The sequence below is a fragment of the Zootoca vivipara genome, chromosome 2 (genome assembly GCF_963506605.1).
Source record: "Zootoca vivipara chromosome 2, rZooViv1.1, whole genome shotgun sequence".
NCBI lineage: Eukaryota > Metazoa > Chordata > Lepidosauria > Squamata > Lacertidae > Zootoca > Zootoca vivipara.
This window is the reverse complement of record NC_083277.1, coordinates 30,171,637-30,193,145: the sequence shown is the minus strand read 5'-3', so window position 1 is coordinate 30,193,145 and position 21,509 is coordinate 30,171,637. Positions and strand designations below refer to the sequence as shown.

Sequence of the window (21,509 nt, the reverse complement as noted above, 5' to 3'; positions counted from 1 at the left end):
TCTTGGATTACAGCTCACAACCCCTGACCATTGGTTACGTTTTCTGGAATTTAGGAGTCCAACAACAGCTGGATAGCTCAGCTGGTTAGAGCATGGTGCTGGCAACACCAAGGTTGCAAGTTTGATCCCAGGTGCCTATGCCTGCATTGCAGGGAGTTGCAGGATCCCTTCCATGATCTATGAACTTCTGGAGGGCCACAAGTTAAGTTCCCCCATCTCCAACTACTCTGAAGTAACAATAGCAAATGTGAGCGTAGGTTCTCTCCTCCATCTAGCTATCCTACAAAACTGGGTATTCTGTTCTTCCCCATGTTGTTCCTCCCACCCCCCTTCCAAGATACACATTCATCTGCTCAAGGTCTTTCCTTTCTCAGCACAACTGTGCAAGCTGCTTGCCCAACTCATCCAAATTTAGAGTGCGCGTCTTGCAGTTCTGACAACAAAAGCATTGAATAAGGTTTGAATGCTCATTCGCCCAAGGGACGTGCTGTCCTTGACAAGTTATGGATATTGATAGTGCAGGCTCCAGTACTTGGTATTTTAGATAGGTAAATAAGTATTGATTAGCATTTGTAGGCAATCTCAATGCAAGAATGTCCCACAGTTAAATGGGACATAGCCAAGTACACGCTGCACTAGTCTCACAAGTCTGGACCTGTCTAGAGGCAACCCTATGGCGTTCTCTGTTCAGCCCCGTACCTTTGAAAAACAGTGGACAGCGAAAGGGACAGCCAGAAGGTAATGAGAGAATGCCGATCCAAATAGCAGCAGGAATAAAAATGAAGGGAGGAATATTGTTTTTGGCCACAGACGTTCTACCTGCAGTTTTGAATTGGAGAACGGCTCTGTCTAGCATACTGCCTGGTGGCATCAGAGAAATCAGGTATTCATCCCCCCCCATGTAAAATCTAATCTGTCTGTAGCATTGATGGGTCCCCAGGTAGGGATTAAGTGTAGAGATTACACTTCACACTTTTCCTCCATATAAAGAGGGGAATCTGTGCTACAGCCTGAAATACATGCAAGGCTTTATATTTCGAACACATCATGCATTCTGTTTGTACGTTCTGTTCTTCTGCGCTTTCTTATGACTCGTTTGTTTACACTCTCTAGTAACCGACAGGTAAAGAACCTTTCACTGTATGTTCTACAGCACAGATTGCTTATACTATTAACACTTTCATGGCTTATATTTCAGGTAACGACTAAAATCAAGAATTAGGTCCCATTTTAAAAGAGGGAGTTTCTGGATTGGACAATTTTATGTTTGCATACACATAGGCAGCCTGATTATTGGAAGACTTAATTTTCTTTCCTAGAATAAAAGAAAGAGGCTACTCAAATATGAGGTTTGCTCAAAAGTTCATTTAATTACACGGTAAGCCTAAAATTGCATATGACTTAGAAATGCACTGTAATCATCTCCTTAGGAGCTATAAAAATTTGGTGCACTTGTCAAATACAAATATACAAGACACTTAAGTAGCATGACACTGATTGCAATTCCTTACAGACATACCTTATGCAACTATACATACACAAAGTAATTTGCATTTTTCGCTTTCCATTGAAATCTGTATCGTTTTTCCACATGCAATCAAATAGCTACATAAGACCAGGGCTCTAATGGATTGATCAACCTTGGCAGAATTTTTTTTAAAAAAAACAACACCTTGAATATTTCAGTTCTGCTCAACTACTATTCTTGAGTAAATTATTTCAAATAATTTGTGCTTACAAAGTTTATGCTAGACTTCATGACTGAACTTCCCAATTCCTAAAAATATTACTCAAAAGTCCTATGGACTGTAGGGGTTATTTTTATGTAAAGTGTTGCGGCGTCACAGTTATTAAGGTGTTGTGTTTTACACCAGGGAAAATGGGAAGGCAGGAGTTTTTGCTTGGCAAAACTCCATCGACTCGTACTTGGGGGTTTGGAATCCAGCGAGGTCATAGAGAGTCTAGCTGAGTATACTAAAGCAACTGGAGGAACGCTACACAGATCAAAATGGGTTATGCACTAGCTTAATGCTAAATAGCTTATTTTGCCCTCAACAGGATCTCTTGAGCTTGAATGGCCAAACTCTTTGAGATAAGGTTTGGGCAGTTGCTGAAATCATAAGCATGTTTGCAGCCTGACAGCACAATTAGGCACATCTAAGCTTGAAAGCAAGAACCACGCCTAACTCTGCCCAAGACTGGACAGTGACTCCAACTGAATTAAATCTGCATACATAAGGATGCTTAGGGTTGTACGTTTAATTATTTCCATAGGTAAGATTTAAAGAGTGCAAGGCTAGATTATATTGTTTGCGCCACATGTTAACATGCTGGTTTGTCTTTTTTTGCACCTGGAGGTGTGCAGTGTGAATGTATAAAGTAAGGCTATTGATCTGTCTAGCCTCGTGCCACCTATGCTGACAGTTCTTCAAGGCGTCACCTGTGATCCTGAGATATTCTGCACATAAAATATGTGCTCACCACTGAGCACTTTAGCATTTTGCTGCTCACTCACTGACTGCATTTAATGCACAGTGAGCTCATCATATCATGAATAGCTCATGGGTAGGTAGGTGGTGAATCAATCAGGCTGTGGCTTCATCACAAGCCCATCCACAACAAGGTTGGAATAGATGGATGCATTTGCTGCAAATATTTTAAAACTGTGACCTTTTCTGGGTTGGTTAGTAAGCATTCTGATGACACCTCCTCCTTCTAAATCACAATAGGTGGAAAACACTCTTCCGGCAAGATTATTCTAGTTGAGAATATACTAATACTACATGGGGATGAGGAAGAGGTTTATACAGTTGTACCTTGGTTCTCTAATGCCTTGTGACCCAAACATTTTGGCTCCCGAACACCACAAACCCAGAAGTAAGTGTTCCAGTTTGCAAACGTTTTTCGGAAGCTGAACGTCCGACATGGCTTCTGATTGAATGCAGGAAGCTCCTGCAGCCAATCAGATGCCGCCCCTTGGTTTTTGAACGTTCTCGGAAGTCGAACGGACTTCCGGAATGGATTCTGTTTGAGAACCAAGGTACAACTGTATATGTCCAGTATTTTATAATAAGTGAAGCACTTTTCAAAGAAATCAGCAATGGGTATGGCATAATGTTAATAAAAGTCTTTCAAAAACAAACTATTGCAAAAACAAACTATTGTTAAAAACGTAAATGTGATATAGTGCCATAAATTGCAGCAAAGTATAAATTACTATGCGAAAAAGTAAACATTTATATAATATATATCCCCTTAAGAACTTTAGCGGCTACACCCTCCCAAGCCAAATAAAATGCATATGGAAAACAATTTCTTTTGCATAATTCCATTAATATTGTGCAGAATGGTTTTTTAATGTTAAACCAAATCCTTCATATACCAAAGGCAGACATTGGAGAAAATACGCTTCCTTGTAAAAAACAAAAACAAAAATACAAAAAAACATTGCAGCTTCTGAAAATCCATCAAGCACCAGGAGTGAGGATGTTTTCTTCTGCAACAGGGGCAGAGGGCTTGTTGCCAGCCAAATATTGGTGGCTCCAACTCCCATCAGCCCCAGACAGCATTATCAATGGTCAGGAAAAATAGGAGTTATAGTCCAATGGCATCTGGAGGGTCACACCCATCCCTGCTCCATACCCAACTCAAGCCCTTTGCTTCCTTCATTACCCCTTTTGCTTTACCATAATCATGAAATTGGAACTCAATATCTGAATACACGAGAAGGACTTAAACGCTTGACTCTGAAAGCAGAAGGCATATGACCAGCATTTGTTACTGAATTTCAGCAGAAGTTTCATACCTGTCCTCCTCTCCAGAGTCCGAGATCAGATTACCACACACATTTGTCAGACTGGCCTGAATCAAATGCTAGGTTTGTGTATGTAGCAGTTACTTGTACTACACTTCTCCCTCTGTGTTGTAGACCATGTTACCTGAAACATGGCGGCCTTCAGAATTTTCAGAACACACTGAAGATCCTTTCAGAGCTCGAAACATGGGCATGCTCTCAGGTGTCACACAGAAATCTTAAAAGATATGTAGGGTAACAGGAACCCCTTTCACAAAAGAAACTGCACATATTCAGAATTTGTTCTGAAGCCATACGCTACACCAGACATCTCCAAAAGACAGCTGCTAAGTAACCTGAGGTTATATTCAAAGTAGCGCTATGGTGAATGTTCCATCACTGGAAGGATTTTTCATTGCATGACGGAACTTCCTCTTCCCAAATCTGTTCTGAAAGGTTCTTCAACCTTCAGGAAACGGGTTGGGGGGTGGCACAGAGTATGGATGGGGGTGGTTGAGGGGGGAGGGGGGAATTACAGCAGACATTCTGTCAGTTCTTCAAATTCTACAGGTGGAATGATGCAATCCCATTTCTGCGTTTTCTGCATTTTCCCTCAGGAATGGGGCTGTTACCACACTTCTGCTTCAGAAGAACAGCTGTATTCATCTGTTGCCAGGAAAGTGAGGCACAATCTGTCACAGACATAAGCGAGCTTAAGCCCATCAAGATTAATGAATGTAGGGACACTTAACTCTGTGTTGCACCATGACCAAAGAGTCCCATGTCACCTTATCCCAAGCCGGAATTAAGATTGTTGGAAGAAATATCAACAACCTCAGATATGCAGATGACACAACCTTGATGGCAGAAAGCGAGGAGGAATTAAAGAACCTTTTAATGAGGGTGAAAGAGGAGAGCGCAAAATATGGTCTGAAGCTCAACATCAAAAAAAACCAAGATCATGGCCACTGGTCCCATCACCTCCTGGCAAATAGAAGGGGAAGAAATGGAGGCAGTGAGAGATTTTACTTTCTTGGGCTCCTTGATCACTGCAGATGGTGACAGCAGTCACGAAATTAAAAGACGCCTGCTTCTTGGGAGAAAAGCAATGACAAACCTAGACAGCATCTTAAAAAGCAGAGACATCACCTTGCCGACAAAGGTCCGTATAGTAAAAGCTATGGTTTTCCCAGTAGTGATGTATGGAAGTGAGAGCTGGACCATAAAGAAGGCTGATCGCCGAAGAATTGATGCTTTTGAATTATGGTGCTGGAGGAGACTCTTGAGAGTCCCATGGACTGCAAGAAGATCAAACCTATTCATTCTTAAGGAAATCAGCCCTGAGTGCTCCCTGGAAGGACAGATCGTGAAGCTGAGGCTCCAATACTTTGGCCACCTCATGAGAAGAGAAGAATCCTTGGAAAAGACCCTGATGTTGGGAAAGATTGAGGGCACTAGGAGAAGGGGACGACAGAGGACAAGATGGTTGGACAGTGTTCTCGAAGCTACGAACATGAGTGTGACCAAACTGCGGGAGGCAGTGCAAGACAGGAGTGCCTGGCGTGCTATGGTCCATGGGGTCACGAAGAGTCGGACACGACTAAACGACTAAACAACAACAACATGTGGCAAGGAAATAGCACCGGCAGTGCCTGCTATTCTCATTAGTGGCGTAAACACTGGCAGAGAGAAAGTAAGTTATTATTTCTCCCACAGGTGGTAATAAATACTATGAAATGATAAGAGATGGTGCTGGAACAACACTGGTACTTATTATAACAGTGTCGTATATTGCACTATCAACACTGCTCGTTCCTTTGCCGCTGTTGGTGCTGTAGTCATAGAAATGCTCCTCTTTGCACCATTGAACTTTGCATCCACTAGTGAGGGTGGTTGAGCCAGAGCCCTATCAATGCTGGTGATGCTTTAAACAAAATGGCTGCATATATTTGACCCTGAAAATGGCTTCTCCAGGTCTGAATGAGCCTCGAGATGTGCACAGGCAGTGCGGCAATGCAGACTGACTAGCTGTACTGCTCTGTGCCACTGCAGCAACTTCCACATGGACAACACTTGGTATAGATGAATCTATTCTATCGCCTTTTTATTCTACCATTTGTTCTCATTTGTTACCCACACATAGGAACTTCCTACACAGGATCCCCTGTGTGCAAGAAAGAACAGTGGAGCAGCTCCTTATTTATTCTGTGTAGCAAGAAGTCATTAACAGTTTCTGTGCATGGAAGACGGCTGCTAAATCGGAGGGCTTGTATCCCAAATCAATGAGACACTATAAATTTATACAGTACTGGTATCCATAATATACTTTTGAGGACAAATGTGTCTCTGGGGGAGTGGGGTCTTGGCATGGCAAAAGCAACCAAAAGCAGGTAGTCTGCACTTGGTGCCATGGCAATTAGTAGGCATTTGCTATTAGCAGTAGAGGAAGGGATCCAAGTCCTCAGGCTGACTTCAGCCTAGACAAGTATGAAATCTACTTACAGCTTACTTTAAAAAAACCCAAAAGACAAAGCCATCAGCCTGTTTCAAGATCTGTTACTAACCTAACATCTCTCCCACTCCACCTCTAATTTTTGCACAGTTCATAAACTGCCCCTTATACAGCCACACTGAATTTCAAATGCACAGGAGTTGAGCAAGGGTTTTATGCATCTTCAATTCACCCATTGGGGCTTGCAGGGAAGATGTTCCAAGTGGCTTGTGACCTCTAACTACAATCTACCAAGTGCGCTTCTGCAGCAGCAAGTTCCCCTGTTGCTGTAGAGAAGATAGATAGCCCTGTCTCAAATATAACAGTGCAATGTAAACGTACAGCCAGGATGAATTTCCCTCAGTTTCATGTTTGGCTCAAAGGAAGCAGCCTACACACTGATCCTAATTAATGCTCAGTTGATAGATTGCTGTGATGGTATGTTTGTTGTTGCAAAACTGTTTCCTTGTATCTGGCTCTGGTGCTAGTCTGTTAACTTAACAAACTTTTGTATTTCATTGGTACTTCCTACACTAGCTTTGGTAACCACCATGGAGGAAAGATGTTCACGAGGGAAGTATCAAGGTCCAAAATGCTGATAAGATTTAGGACAAGCATGGGGAACCTTTGGCTTTCCAGATCTTCCTGAACCAAAACTCCCTTCAGCCCCAGCAACCATGGCCAGTTGATGGGAATTGCGGTACAGCAACATCTGCAGGGCCAAAGGCTCCTCACACCAGTCTTAGGAAGTAGAGAGAGAAGAGCAACAAGTTCATTACGTGAGGAAAAGTTAATGCATTTCCTTCCTCTGCCACTGTAAAACTTAAGTGATACCTGTGAGCATAGTCAACAAAATTTCTTTCAAGTAGAAGTAATGACTTTGAAGAAGAAAGTGACCTTCTCACAGAAATTCAGGATTCACCCAATATCTGTCTCTACCTACTTCAAGGCATTCATTTTCCTGGGCAGCTGAAATTTTAAAAATTTTTACACGCCCAGACTCCGTGCTTTAGCAATCAATTGCAGAAAAATCCCGACATCTTCCAGTGAAATCCCTAGACTTTCACCCATGTCCACTCTCATCATCATCAACCTCGTTAATTGTGTGTGTGCACCATTAAAACCAAACCAATAAATGAATACCCCAACTGGCACTTTTGCTCAAGCTGCAAACTGTCCGATGGCACAGGCCTATACATGCCTACTCTGAAGTAAGCCCCACTGAGTTAGGTTGGACTTGCTCCCAGGGAAGTATAGGATTGCAGCCTAAAATAGCCTAATGTACCTTAGGAGGACTGGATAAGAATATGAAAACCGTATCAAAATATATTGCTGCGCTTATAATCTGAAGTTGGCCCCAACGTTGACGATCACCCGGCTTTCGTAGACTTTCTTCATGGTTCTTTCGATTTGTTTCAGAAAAACCTGAGGAATTCGGCCACATAAAGTGTGTACAGTATCAAGGAATTTTGACTGGAGAGGGTAGTACATCGATTGGAAGAGATTGTCTTCAAAGGGAAACTAAAGAACAAAAGAAAAGGGATTAAAAGACAGACAAGTAATAACTATTATAATCATTGCTTTGCTGAGTTTTTTCCTATAGATTTTACTGCGGAGGCAGGGAGCTTGACTGTCAAGACACGCTGTGGTACAACATTACATGCTGCTGATGTGCTCCTGTCTCATGCAACCCTATTCTATGCAGTTACCTGCTCCAAAAGTTGTTTTCCCCCCACCCAAGCTTCCTGATCAAAATATAAGAAACTTTACACCAAATTGCACTATTAGTCCATTTAGGTCAGTTCTATCAATTAACTGACCAATAGTGTCAGGGGACCACCAGGGGTCAGCGGAGAGCCTGGTGGATTGGAGCGAGGGCTCTTGGATGCTGCCAGAGCCAGTGCAGGCATCCCCAAACTGCGGCCCTCCAGATGTTTCGGCCTACAACTCTCATGATCCCTAGCTAACAGGACCAGTGGTCAGGGATGATGGGAATTGTAGTCCAAAACATCTGGAGGGCCGAAGTTTGGGGATGCCTGGCCTAGCGCCTGGCAGCTTCCTCTGGAAGGTGGGACTGGGGATCAGGAGGAGATGCAGACCCTTAGGGATGTAGAGGAGAGGAGAGCTCCAGAGGGAGAGTTGCAGAGGGCAGAACAAAGCACTCAAGAGGGGAAGGCTCCAGGAGCTACAGCACCGGTCCCTCAACTGAGCAGTTCTAGTGGAGAAGGTGCTCCACAAGCACCCTCACCCCAACAGAGATGGGGGGAAAGGAGGAGGGACCAACGGAGGAGGTTCAGGGTGCCCAGGGAGCTATGTTGGCGGAAGTCACGAAGGGAGGCGCTTCCAGATTCTAAATCGGATTAATACAGTCATGCTTTTTGATGCTCTGTCTTGTACATATGTATATACGGTAATAAAACCCTGTAAAAACCAAGCATGGGGTTTCGAGCTGCTTACTCGTGAGGAAGCTACCAACACCATTACAAATAGTGTCCAGGATCTTAGGCAAGGGCCTATCCCAGGATTGCAATGTGAAACACCAGGAATTGAATTTTACACACACACACACACACAGTTTCACTCTGTCACAAAGATCTTAACCTGAACATCTCCCCCTCCAAAAAAAGGCCATGAATAGCTCTCATTCCTCCTTCCCCCTTTACCACCACGGTACTTACAAATTCAGACAATCCATCTAAGTTGGTGTGGTGTGTGTGTGATGCCATCTCAAGCTACTGCAGATACTGAACTACGTTCGGACTTTTTTGAATCTAGGCCTGCATGCTGAGAGGCTGGTGAGAAAACTGGGCTGCACTGCAGCTAGAACATGGGTCTATCTGTACTGGGTCCATTGTGTGTGGGAATAGTTTTAAATACTCAAGTTTCCCACTCAATAAGCTTCAGATCATGATTCTCCTCTCTTGCCGGGGAGGGTGGCGGATAGAAAAGAAAAGGCAATAAAGGCAGTTCTGTTTGGAAAGTGAGGAGTTAAAGCGGCAAAGTTGGTTCCTAGAGAGGAGATTGTGGAGCATGGTGAATGAAATGGCTAGAAGGAAGTTTAGAAAAAATGGATGAGCAATCTATAAGGGCCATAACCCAGGTGGAACAGAAACATGATCTACATCTGGGGAAGTTACACATCCATTCCATTTAGTTAAATAAGGGGTCTTTTGAACTACTGGTGGGGGTGAGGTGGGGAACAGAACCTGAACGGGACACACACACAAAGATGCTTTGTTAATGATGTTTAACCAAGTACCCTAAAAAATAAAGTGTTGCTATTACACAATGAACTGCCTGCTGTGAAAACAGCCCATCACACAGGGTTTGTTCTGAGGCTATAATAGTGGGGGAAGAAACCATTTATGCTGCTTTGAGCTCTTTGCATGAAAACAGAAATGCATGGCATAAGGTAATTCAACTAGATGCACCATATCACATGTGAAAACATGGCATGAGACTGTCTCCCTGGGCGGGGCAACACCTACATCACGTATCACTTCATAGAGTGCTTTGAAAGTAGGCTGTTTGTCATCGTGGTAGACACCTCTGTTCCCATGGAGAATAGAAACACCTTCTTCCTCTGCTCCTTTACAGTTACTGCCATACATGCAATGATCCGGCCGATAGTTCCATTGGCAAGGAAACAGATAGAGACACTCTAGAAAGCCCAATTTGAGCAAAAATGGGGGGGGGGGATGACAACAATTATTAATCAACATCTAGAATTTGGCACTAAACACAAAACCTTCAAAATGTTATCAGAAATTCTGAAATAAGGAAAGCTACACAATTTGGAAACGAATCATGTGTCTGCTTTTCCAATACAATTTTTCCCTGGTTACATAATATGGAGTGAGGGGTTTTGCAGAGAGGAGGAACAGAAGGCATGGCAGAATTTGGAAATTTTCTAGGGCCTGTGGAGTAACAGATGAGAAAATACTTTATGACATGAATAGTAAGCATGTGGAAGAGTCCATGGCTGCATTTGGATGCAACACTAAACTGTACTTGTTACCGACCCCAGCTCTAAACCATAGTTAACACTAATCACAGTTCTTGGCTCAAACATAGCAGGTAATGGAAGATTGGTGAAATCGGAAGCCACCTCCTTGAGTCTGTGACAGAGGGAAAGGGGAATCAACAACATGAGCCCCAAACCTATGCGAATCAGGGAGATGGGCTAATTTGTCCAAATCTATTCCACACATGCAGATTTTAAGAAGCCAGCCATTTACTCACTGTAGTAAATATGTGTGGTTAGCAATCAGTTCCTGGCCCTACTCACACAGCAAGATGGTCATTCCAGGGCCCTCCATATCTCTATAGTACCATGGCAATATTTTGCCTTTGGGCTCGAGCCACGCAACAGCTAACAGCTCGCAGCACGGTTATAGTTACCATGCAAATTGCATGAAGTGGGTGAGGGGAAATTATTTATTTAATGCAAGTGTTTGTCTATCACTTTCCGTCAATAAAACAATCACAACCTGTTCTCATCTGCAGGATTGGTAGCACAGGCCAATGAGGCAGAGTCTATACACCACCCTGTCACATATTCCAATGAGACATCATCATCATCATCATCATATATCTACACATGCCTATAATATATAGTCTGTGCATCGTGTACCTGGATTAAAGTAAAATATGATGTTGAGCAAGTCCTGGTCTCCCCAAGTTATGTAGTTTTTGTACTTTTGGTATAAAGGATACAACATCTCCTCCCATGTCAAGCCTGTTGGTATCATGCTGTTCTGAAAGGCAGGAATAAACGATAAAGAAAGAAAAGTAGAAACCAGCAGAAATCACAGCAGGAGGAAGGCGTAGCAGCTCTGAGCAGCAACCTTTCTCAGCGTTCCTGGAACCAAACAGAACAGAAAGGAAGAACTGCTCTGCATGCCGGAACAGGGAGCCAGCGAAGGGGAACCGTGTCGACTGCCAGCATGCAAGCTCTACCTTCAGATAAGGTGATTCTGTATCCTCAACTGACCATTCATTTGGCTGACCCTGAAAGGCCATCAAATCCAAAAGCGCTCAGAAGCATGGGTTCTATCCTCCTTTTTCTGTGCCCCAAGTGGTATCATGATTTACATGCATGCAATTAAAGAAAACGTGAAGCAACATAGCTTGAACACTTGCTCACTCTTATTATGTCAACATTCACATGAGCCCTTCCTTTTACTTTACCATTTCATAGAGAAGAAAGTTTTCCCCTTCATGGATCAATGCCTTGTCGTGGCGAAGGGGCTTGAATAACTCAGAGAAGCTATGAGCTATGCCATGCAGGGCCACCCAAGATGGACAGGTCATAGTGGAGAGTTTTGACTAAACGTGATCCACCTGGAGAAGGAACTGGCAAGCCACTCCAGTATCCCTGCCAAGAAAACTCCATGGACAAAGACAACAGGCATATAAAAGTTATGACGCTGGAAGATGAGCCCCTCAGGTCGGAAGGCGTCCAACATGCTACTGAGGAAGAGCGGAGAACAAGTACAAGTAGATTCAGAGCTGATGAAGCGGCTGGGCCAAAGCCGAAAGGACGCTCAGTTGCGGATATGCCTGGAAGGGAAAGGAAAGTCCGATGCTGTAAAGAAAAATATTGCATAGGAACCTGGAATGTAAGAACCATGGATGGAGGTAAGCTGGATGTGGTCAAAAATGAGATGACAAGAATAAATATCGACATCCTGGGCATCAGTGAACTAAAATGGAAGGGAATGGGCGAATTCAGTTCGGGTGACTATCATATCTACTACTGTGGGCAAGAATCCTGTAGAAGAAATGGAGTGGCCCTCATAGTCAACAAAAGAGTGGCAAAAGCTGTAATGGGATGCAATCTCAAAAATGACAGAATGATCTCGATACGAATCCAAGGCAGACCTTTTAACATCACAGTAATCCAAGTTTATGCACCAACTACCGGTGCTGAAGAAAGTGAAATTGACCAATTCTATGAAGACCTACAACACCTTCTAGAAATGACACCAAAGAAGGATGTTCTTCTCAGTACAGGGGATTGGAATGCTAAAGTAGGGAATCAAGAGATAAAAGGAATAACTGGCAAGTTTGGCCTTGGAGTTCAAAATGAAGCAGGGCAAAGGCTAATAGAGTTCTGTCAAGAGAACAAGCTGGTCATCACAAACACTCTCTTCCAACAACACAAGAGACGACTCTACACATGGATATCACCAAATGGGCAGCATCGAAATCAGATTGATTATATTCTCTGCAGCCAAAGATGGAGAAGCTCTATACAGTCAGCAAAAACAAGACCTGGAGCTGACTGTAACTCAGATCATCAGCTTCTTATAGCAAAATTCCAGCTTAAACTGAAGAAAGTAGGAAAAACCACTGGGCCAGTAAGATACAATCTGAATCAAATCCCTTATGAATACACAGTGGAAGTGAGGAACAGGTTTAAGGATTTAGATTTGGTGGACAGAGTGCCTGAAGAACTATGGATGGAGGCTCGTAACATTATACAGGGGGCAGCAACGAAAACCATCCCAAGGAAAAGGAAATGCAAGAAAGCAAAATGGCTGTCCAACGAGGCCTTACAAATAGCGGAGGAGAGGAGGCAAGCAAAATGCAAGGGAGATAGGGAAAGATACAGGAAACTGAATGCAGATTTCCAAAAAACAGCAAGGAGAGACAAGAGGGTCTTCTTAAATGAGCAATGCAAAGAAATATAGGAAAACAATAGAATGGGGAAAACCAGAGATCTGTTCAAGAAAATTGGAGATATGAAAGGAACATTTCGTACAAAGATTACCATAATCAAGGACAAAAGTGGTAAGGACCTAACAGAAGCAGAAGACATCAAGAAGAGGTGGCAAGAATACACAGAGGAATTATACCAGAAAGATATGGAGGTCTCGTACACCCCAGGTAGTGTGGTTGCTGACCTTGAGCCAGACATCTTGGAGAGTGAAGTCAAATGGGCCTTAGAAAGCACTGCTAATAACAAGGCCAGTGGAAGTGATGATATTCCAGCTGAACTATTTAAAATTTTAAAAGATGATGCTGTTAAGGTGCTACACCCAATATGCCAGCAAGTTTGGAAAACTCAGCAATGGCCAGAGGATTGGAGAAGATCAGTCTACATCCCAATTCCAAAGAAGGGCAGTGCCAAAGAATGCTCCAACTACCGCACAATTGCGCTCATTTCACACGTTAGCAAGGTTATGCTCAAAATTCTACAAGGCAGGCTTAGGCAGTATGTGGACCGAGAACTCCCAGAAGTGCAAGCTGGATTTCGAAAGGGCAGAGGAACCAGAGACCAAATAGCAAACATGCGCTGGATTATGGAGAAAGCTAGAGAGTTCCAGAAAAACGTCTACTTCTGCTTCATTGACTATGCAAAAGCCTTTGACTGTGTCGACCACAGCAAACTATGGCAAGTTCTTAAAGAAATGGGAGTGCCTGATAACCTCATCTGTCTCCTGAGAAATCTCTATGTGGGACAAGAAGCTACAGTTAGAACTGGATATGGAACAACTGATTGGTTCAAAATTGGGAAAGGAGTACGACAAGGTTGTATATTGTCTCCCTGCTTATTTAACTTATATGCAGAATTCATCATGCGAAAGGCTGGACTAGATGAATCTCAAGCCGGAATTAAGATTGCCGGAAGAAATATCAACAACCTCAGATATGCAGATGACACAACCTTGATGGCAGAAAGCGAGGAGGAATTAAAGAACCTTTTAATGAGGGTGAAAGAGGAGAGCGCAAAATATGGTCTGAAGCTCAACATCAAAAAAACCAAGATCATGGCCACCGGTCCCATCACCTCCTGGCAAATAGAAGGGGAAGAAATGGAGGCAGTGAGAGATTTTACTTTCTTGGGCTCCTTGATCACTGCAGATGGTGACAGCAGTCACGAAATTAAAAGACGCCTGCTTCTTGTGAGAAAAGCAATGACAAACCTAGACAGCATCTTAAAAAGCAGAGACATCACCTTGCCGACAAAGGTCCGTATAGTTAAAGCTATGGTTTTCCCAGTAGTGATGTATGGAAGTGAGAGCTGGACCATAAAGAAGGCTGATCGCTGAAGAATTGATGCTTTTGAATTATGGTGCTGGAGGAGACTCTTGAGAGTCCCATGGACTGCTAGAAGATCAAACCTATCCATTCTTAAGGAAATCAGCCCTGAGTGCTCCCTGGAAGGACAGATCGTGAAGCTGAGGCTCCAATACTTTGGCCACCTCATGAGAAGAGAAGAATCCTTGGAAAAGACCCTGATGTTGGGAAAGATTGAGGGCACTAGGAGAAGGGGACGGCAGAGGACAAGATGGTTGGACAGTGTTCTCGAAGCTACGAACATGAGTTTGACCAAACTGCGGGAGGCAGTGCAAGACAGGAGTGCCTGGCGTGCTATGGTCCATGGGGTCACGAAGAGTCGGACACGACTAAACGACTAAACAACAACAAGAGAAGAAAGGTGGCTCAAAGCCAGAGAGGGTCAGCTGGTGGTCCGTACTGGGTGCTGGAAAAAGCCTCCAGAGCAGCTCTGCTATTTTACTGTAGCTTTAACACTTTTACAGGAAGATGCCATAGCTCAGTGGCAAAACATGTACTTTTCATGAAGGGCTAGATTCAATCTCGCATCTCCAGTTGAAAGAACTGAACAGGGGGTAGGGTTGCCAGACTCAATAGTGGACAGGTCTTCTGTGCCTTTAATTGCCCTGCTCTCTTTTGAGTCTGGAAACCTTAAAGAGAAACCGGCAGACCCTTTGTTTAATTTCCAAGCAAAGGGTCTGCTGGTTTCTCTTTAAGGTTTCCAGACTCAAAAGAGAGCAGGGCAATTAAAGGCACAGAAGTCCTGTCCTCTATTGAGTTTGGCAACCCTAACAGGGGGTGTTATGAAATGTCACTGCCAGTCTGAGCAAATACTGCACTTAGAAGTGTAAAGTTGGAAGGGTCATCTAGTTAAAGCCCCTGCAATGCAGGAATCTCAGCTAAAGCTGCCTTGACAGATGGCCACCCAACCTATGCTTTAAAACCTCCAAGGAAGGAGAGTCCATTACTTTTCCAAGGGAGTCTGTTCCCTAGTTGATCCGGATGGACAAACAGCAGGTTCCTATGATCCCCAGTACTAAGGTCTCATCTGAAGGTTATACAATCTTTTGGGGGAAGATTTGCATCCATGAATGAAACCAGAAGTCCTCTGAGATGATGGTACTCAATAATTGGCAGGAACATTGCCTGAAGAATATGCAGTTGTATGCAATTAAATCATTGCACACATGGAATGACTTCAAAGACTGTGACTTCCTCCCTCTCCCACTGCACTGTGCCCAAAACTGCCCCAGAGGTTTGGGGAACCCTGGATTAGATTTGGAGGGTGAGGTGCAGAAGGGAGCAGACGGAGAGGAATTTCGGTGGCGCGCTCACCACGCACGCAACGATTTAATTGGATACTGCCCATTCTTAATCCGGTGGAAGGGAAGATGTGAAATGCACCAGCAGTAGTGACAAAATGATGTCCTCAGTGTGACAGCATTTGAAGACCTACAGTGACAAGCCTCTCGAGTTAACTATCATTTGGCTATGCTACTCTGGGCCAATTTGAGAAGCCAGTGGACTGATTCTGTCAGTCAAGGCACATTCCTCGGAAAACAACAGTCCAAGCTAGTTTTTCAGTCTGTGGGAAATCATTTACAGTGGAACCTCGGTTTACGAACACCTTAGTTTACGAATTTTCGGTTTATGAACACCGCGGACCCATCTGGAACGGATTAATTCACTTTCCATTACTTTCAATGGGAAAGTTTGCTTCAGTTTATGAACGCTTCAGTTTATGAACAGACTTCTGGAACCAATTGTGTTCATAAACCGAGGTACCACTGTATATAAAACCATGAGGAAGTTTTATACACGCAGGAGTGGAAACCAATCCCCAGCTGAGGTGGGAGAGAAAAGTGTTTCCGAAACAAAACAAACAAACAAAACATGGGCGTAGGCAGGGGGGCAGGAGGGGGCAATTGCCCCCCCTAGAAGCAGGGCCGCTGGCCAGCCTGCCCTGCTGGCTGCCCGGTGCCGTCTCCCTTCTCCCTGGCTAGCTGTGGGGCGGGTGGAGGGAAAGCCCCAGAGCCGCGCAAAGCGTTTGTCTGGCTTTCCCTCCGCCCGCCCCACAGCCAGCAAGGGAGAAGGGAGACGTCCCTTCTAGCCGGCTGGCTGTGGGGCGGGCGGAGGGAAAGCCAGGCAACCGCTTTGCACGGCTCTGGGGCTTTCCCTCCACCTGCCCCGGCGATTGCAGAGGGGGAGGAGGGGATCGGAGCAGCCTGATTTCGGGCTGATCCTGGCTCCCCCTCGCCCCTGCCGTTCAAGGAGGGGGAGGAGGGAGTCGGAGCAGCCCAATTTCGGGCTGATCCTGGCGCCCCCTCGCCCCTGCCGTTCGAGGCGAGGGAGGAGGGAGTCGCGATCGCCGGGGCGGGAGGAGGGAAAGCTGGCAAGGGAGATGGGAGCTTTCCTTGCCCCGCTGTGGCCCCTCCCCCTCCCCTTGCCCCCGCCCCTTGCCCCCCTGATTTTCATCCTGGCTACGCCCCTGAAACAAAATCAAAAGCCATTCTTACCTTGAACTGGGCATTCCTAATACGGGTTAAATTCATCAGCATGACTCCAGAATTTACCCCAGTCACTCCGTAATATGGGTGGCGAGCAAACCGACTGTACCAGCCAATCTTTGGTATTTCGTGTTCTGGAGCCATGGCAGCCAGCTGGGTGGAATTGAATGCTCTCAGGAAGCCCCAGATGTCATCAATGGGTCGCAAAAATAGGACATCTGTGTCCACATACAGAAGGGAATCTACATCTTTTAAAATGGTCTTTGGGGTTGGAAGGTAAAGGGTGTAGGGAAAAACAAATACACATCAAAGTCAGGAAGGCCAAAGAAGACAGATTACAGGCCAAGAACTCATTCACTCTGTGTATACATGCAAGACAAAAAAGAACATACCATTTTGATCCAAATTCCTGCTCGGTATAGAGACATTCAATATAAATAAGCTCCTCAGGGTCAACTGGGTGAACTGAGCCAACTACTATGTTCTGGCGCTCAAGAGAATTAGGGAGCATGAGAAGCTGATGGAATGAGGGGTTTGCCACAGGGAACGTTTCTTGGTTTTCATTTGAAGCATTTCTGCCTTATAGTTTGGTTTTAAAAACAACTAACAGGAAATAATAAAAGTAAATCTCACATCACATCATGAAGCTTCAGAGCAACAAAATCAATATAAACAACAAAACATGTTTTACTAAAAGGACAAGACTAGTTTAAGTTTGTACTGAGAGAGGATGGGGTAACAGGTAACAGCTTAGCTGGACAGTGGGTTATGAAATGAAATGGTGGTCCTCATTTCAGGCAAGGAAAAGACCACCCTGTGGAGAGGCACAATATGATAATTTTCATATTTTCAGGCTGCCCTCCTGATAATTGCCATCGCTTGCCTGATCACATGAATTACTCTGAATAAGAACTTTGCTGAATGGCCAGAATCCACTGTGTGGTCTGAATGTAGAATTAGCAAAAAAAAGATAATCATTTGAACATATTCAGAACTCTGGTCCATCTACCCAGCTCTGTCTACTCTGACTGGCAGTGGGTTTTCAAAGTAACTTTCGAAGTGCTGGAAATGAGAGATAAGATTGATGCACGAGTTACCTGGATATATCGAAAGGGATAATAACAATCAGGCTGTTGATTCTTGTTCACAGTGTGCCCTCTTGTGGACACTTGGTTCTGTACGTATCCATTCATAATTTCAGTAATTGCATTATTAAAAAACCCCACTTGTGTAGGTAGGTTTCAATATTTCTTCAAAAGCAGCACAGTAGTCCCGTCCCCATCTTACTTTCCTTCACTTCTAAGGATGCAGAAAATCCCTCCCTTTTTTTGCCTTCTTTCCCACAAAACTCTTATTCGATGGCCAGCAGAATGCCTCAGGTGTGGGAAGAAACCGTGGTTGAAATTCCCACTCTATGCAATGCATTGGGGAAGTCTCCCACTCTTCCCCAGACCTGCAATGGGGAGAGTGGATGTACCATGTATACCACCTTGGAAGAAGAGAATGTGACATATCACAAACCCGTGCGCTTTTAAATTGGTATAAAAATAGCATGTCTCAAAGTGTGTGGCCGCATTTACTTTGACACTCATGGGACATATTCAGCAGAGGAAAAGCCTTGATTGTCATTAGATTACCCTTGAGGTCTCAGTATTTGAATTTCAAATTTAATAAGAGCAATTTTCCACTTCTGCAATTAGGTGCTCAAGATATTATTGCCCAAAGCTTCCAAGCATGAAAGTGGGGGCTGGGCAGAGAGAAAAGGGTTGGAATAAACAAAAAAAAAGTAATCAGTACTTTGGCTCTTAAATAAAATTAATATCTGTTTTATTGGAAGATATAGACCAGGCAGGTCCAACTCCCAAGAGACTGCAATCTACTCCCAGTATGAAAAAATAGGCAGTGACCTAACCATAGTCATTGGAGGGAGGAGGAGCATGTGTAGGGTAGGTGGATTGCCCAGAGTTGCTGAGCTTTTTTTAGGAGAGAAGTGCCCAGAGTGGTTGAGTTTTTTGGGGGGGTGGGGGTGGGGAAGATTGCACAGAGTTTTTAAGCTTTTCTCCATAGCTTTTTGTACACGATAAGGATCCAGCGATTTACCAGGATCAGCCAGCGATTTACCAGGATCGCGATCCACTGGTTGGACACCCCTGATATAGCATATTGGAATGCATCAATAAATAATTCTGGAGAAAATATTCCAGCCTATTTAATGGTTATGGAGAGGCATTTTTAGTTTTTTTTAAAACTTTGCTTTATCTTTGGCTTTGTTTTTGATCTGCGGCACATGCTCCACAACTGGTAGAGTAAGTTAGCGTTCTATACAGGAGACACTGTAATTGAAAAGCTTCAATTAAGACAATGTGCTTTACTCCACTTATGACAATGATGTCACCTCTGCCGCACAATTATGACTACAAATTGCGCTTCTTTCACAGCTTTCCCCGCACCTTCATAATTTTGCACATATTCTTTCCAGTCTCTCCAACACATATGTATTGTTGCAGCAGAATCTAGAAAACTTCTAGCAAAGTCACGACTGCCATTTATCATGGCCTCTCCCAATACAGTATCACCATTCCCTGCCCTGTTTTAAATGCACCAACATTTGAGGCTAGCCAAATATCGTTGGATGAACTTTAAGGCTTGGCAATCTAGGGAAAGGTGTTTTAGCATGGGTTTATTAAGGGAAACTCCTCCTAGAATGGACCAACTCTTCCTTGGATGAGATCCAGTTAATCAAAGATTTGGCCAAGCAAGAGCTAAGAAACTCTGAGATAATTAGGTTTTGCTAAAATTAAAACAGTCCTGTGACACGGGTTCCTGGCTCCTGGTCAGAGGGTAAGTTCTTATACGCCTTTAGCAGATTTATGATGGGAGATGGTCAGTAGCTGTGACTTGCCCTGTTGCAGTGCTGTGGGGATAGAAGAAAGCATATTTCCCCTGTCACAAAGCTGCTATAAGCAGAGGACACCCCCCCCCCTTTTAACTCCACGCACTGGCAACCAGTCTGTGACAGAGAACTATTTGTTGCTTAAAAGGCAGACATGACCAAAACTTGCTCCCATCTTTACATATGATAGCTATGGGCTGGTGATAGGGTTGCCACTTGAAGAACTCCAAAATAAGGGCTATGTTGTGAGAAAATAACATATTATGTCTGTCAGAGAACACACGGTACTTATTACAGTATACTGGAGGAATGGAGGAGGGGAGAGAAACAAACTGTGCTTTTTATTGACTGGCAACTAACACTATTATTTCAAAACTAGGGAACAAGCAGCAAGCAGCAAGGACATGGGCTGAAACTGTAATTTGATGCTGCGGTTCTTCGAAGAAAACATCTCTGGTTGCAGAATGCCAACATTCTGGGACCTTTTTGCTCTCTATAGTACATATGAGCCAGCTGGTTCTCTTGAGATACATCCTGGGAACGACCGGTGCTGTCTACAAGTCTTCCCAGGTGGTGTTTCTTGATAAGGCTCCAGTTCCAGGTTTTGCAGTGAGGAAGTTAGTTAATAACTTCATGATGTTCTTTGTATGCTTGGGCAGGAATCACATGTAAAACTGCTGCTGTTGCTGCTGCTGCGTGCTTGCTATGCCTAATGAGAAGTTGGAGCATCTGCCTGCTAGCAAGGTAGAGAATTTGCAGGTTTGTCACAATAGTTTTAGGTTAAACTTAAGGCTGTGCGGAAGAGTTGTAGCTCAGTGGTGGAGCATCTGTTTTCCATACATATTTTTTTTAAAAAAAGAAGGCCCAAAGAAACTCAGCAGCAGAGCAAAGCTGGACAAGGCAAGTCCAAATAAGTGTAGCAAGCAGCAACATCAGAACTGGCCAGATTAAAAGAATGCTGTTTCGCCTTTACTCATCTTTGTTTTGCCTTGATGTGTGCACATGGGGCTAAGAAGCCGGCTCAGATGGATTAAAGAGAGGAAGAAGACAGAAACTTCTGCTCCAACTGGAAGCTTCCAAATGCATACTCTGAACACACTGTACAACATTTTTCTAGGTGTCAAATATTCGCCGCACATCAATCCCAGGGACAGCAGGGGTCATGCCAATCTTGCTGGAGTGCATGGCCTCAGAAGCACAGCAGTGCTTTGTTCAACAACAGAGTGTTTCAGATCACAGTAGGTTTTAGATCAGTGCTGGAGGAAAGAACAGCCTGGGTTATGTGCTCTCTGGCCTAGGTCCTTGCCACTTAGCCTTAAGTCTTGGCTCCGGTTCCTATGATGTGTGATCCCAGATCTTTACATCAGGCTAGCACTGTTACAGACTAGCTATTGTTACAACTATTTCGCCCTGAGGGACCAGGGCAGGTTTCCACAATTTAAAAGGCAGTTTCGAAACTTGCAATTAAAAATTCAATCACAAAAATATAGGGTGGCTCCCGAAAATACAGTGCGATCATGCCTTATGCACATTTAACTTGCGCAATTTCAATTGTACATGGTTGAGGGCCGCTGACTGAAAAAACTGCAAATTAAATGCAAGGAAAGCGGAGAGCTTAAAAGTTCTTTTTGCTCCAAAAAAACTCAGTGTAAAAAAGAGGAGCTTTTAAGCTCTCCACCTTGCTTGGCAAGCAAGGCCCTCTCAACATGCCAAGTCTGGGATGCTCCCGCAAGATCTCAGAAGGTCCTGTGAGATCTTGCA

General features: G+C 44.1%; 1 protein-coding gene across 1 annotated transcript in view; it reads right to left on the bottom strand.

The window, feature by feature from the left end:
* Positions 1–967: 967 nt before the first annotated feature.
* Positions 968–21,509, bottom strand: part of GXYLT2 (glucoside xylosyltransferase 2) — a 39,260-nt gene continuing 18,718 nt past the window's right edge. The window contains exons 4-7 of the mRNA XM_060271352.1: positions 16,865–17,116; positions 10,918–11,041; positions 9,773–9,945; positions 968–7,805 (exon numbers count right to left, since the gene is read on the bottom strand). Of these exons, the coding sequence (XP_060127335.1) occupies positions 7,623–7,805; positions 9,773–9,945; positions 10,918–11,041; positions 16,865–17,116 (732 nt within the window). The 3' untranslated portion in view covers positions 968–7,622. The remainder of the gene's footprint in view (positions 7,806–9,772; positions 9,946–10,917; positions 11,042–16,864; positions 17,117–21,509) is intronic.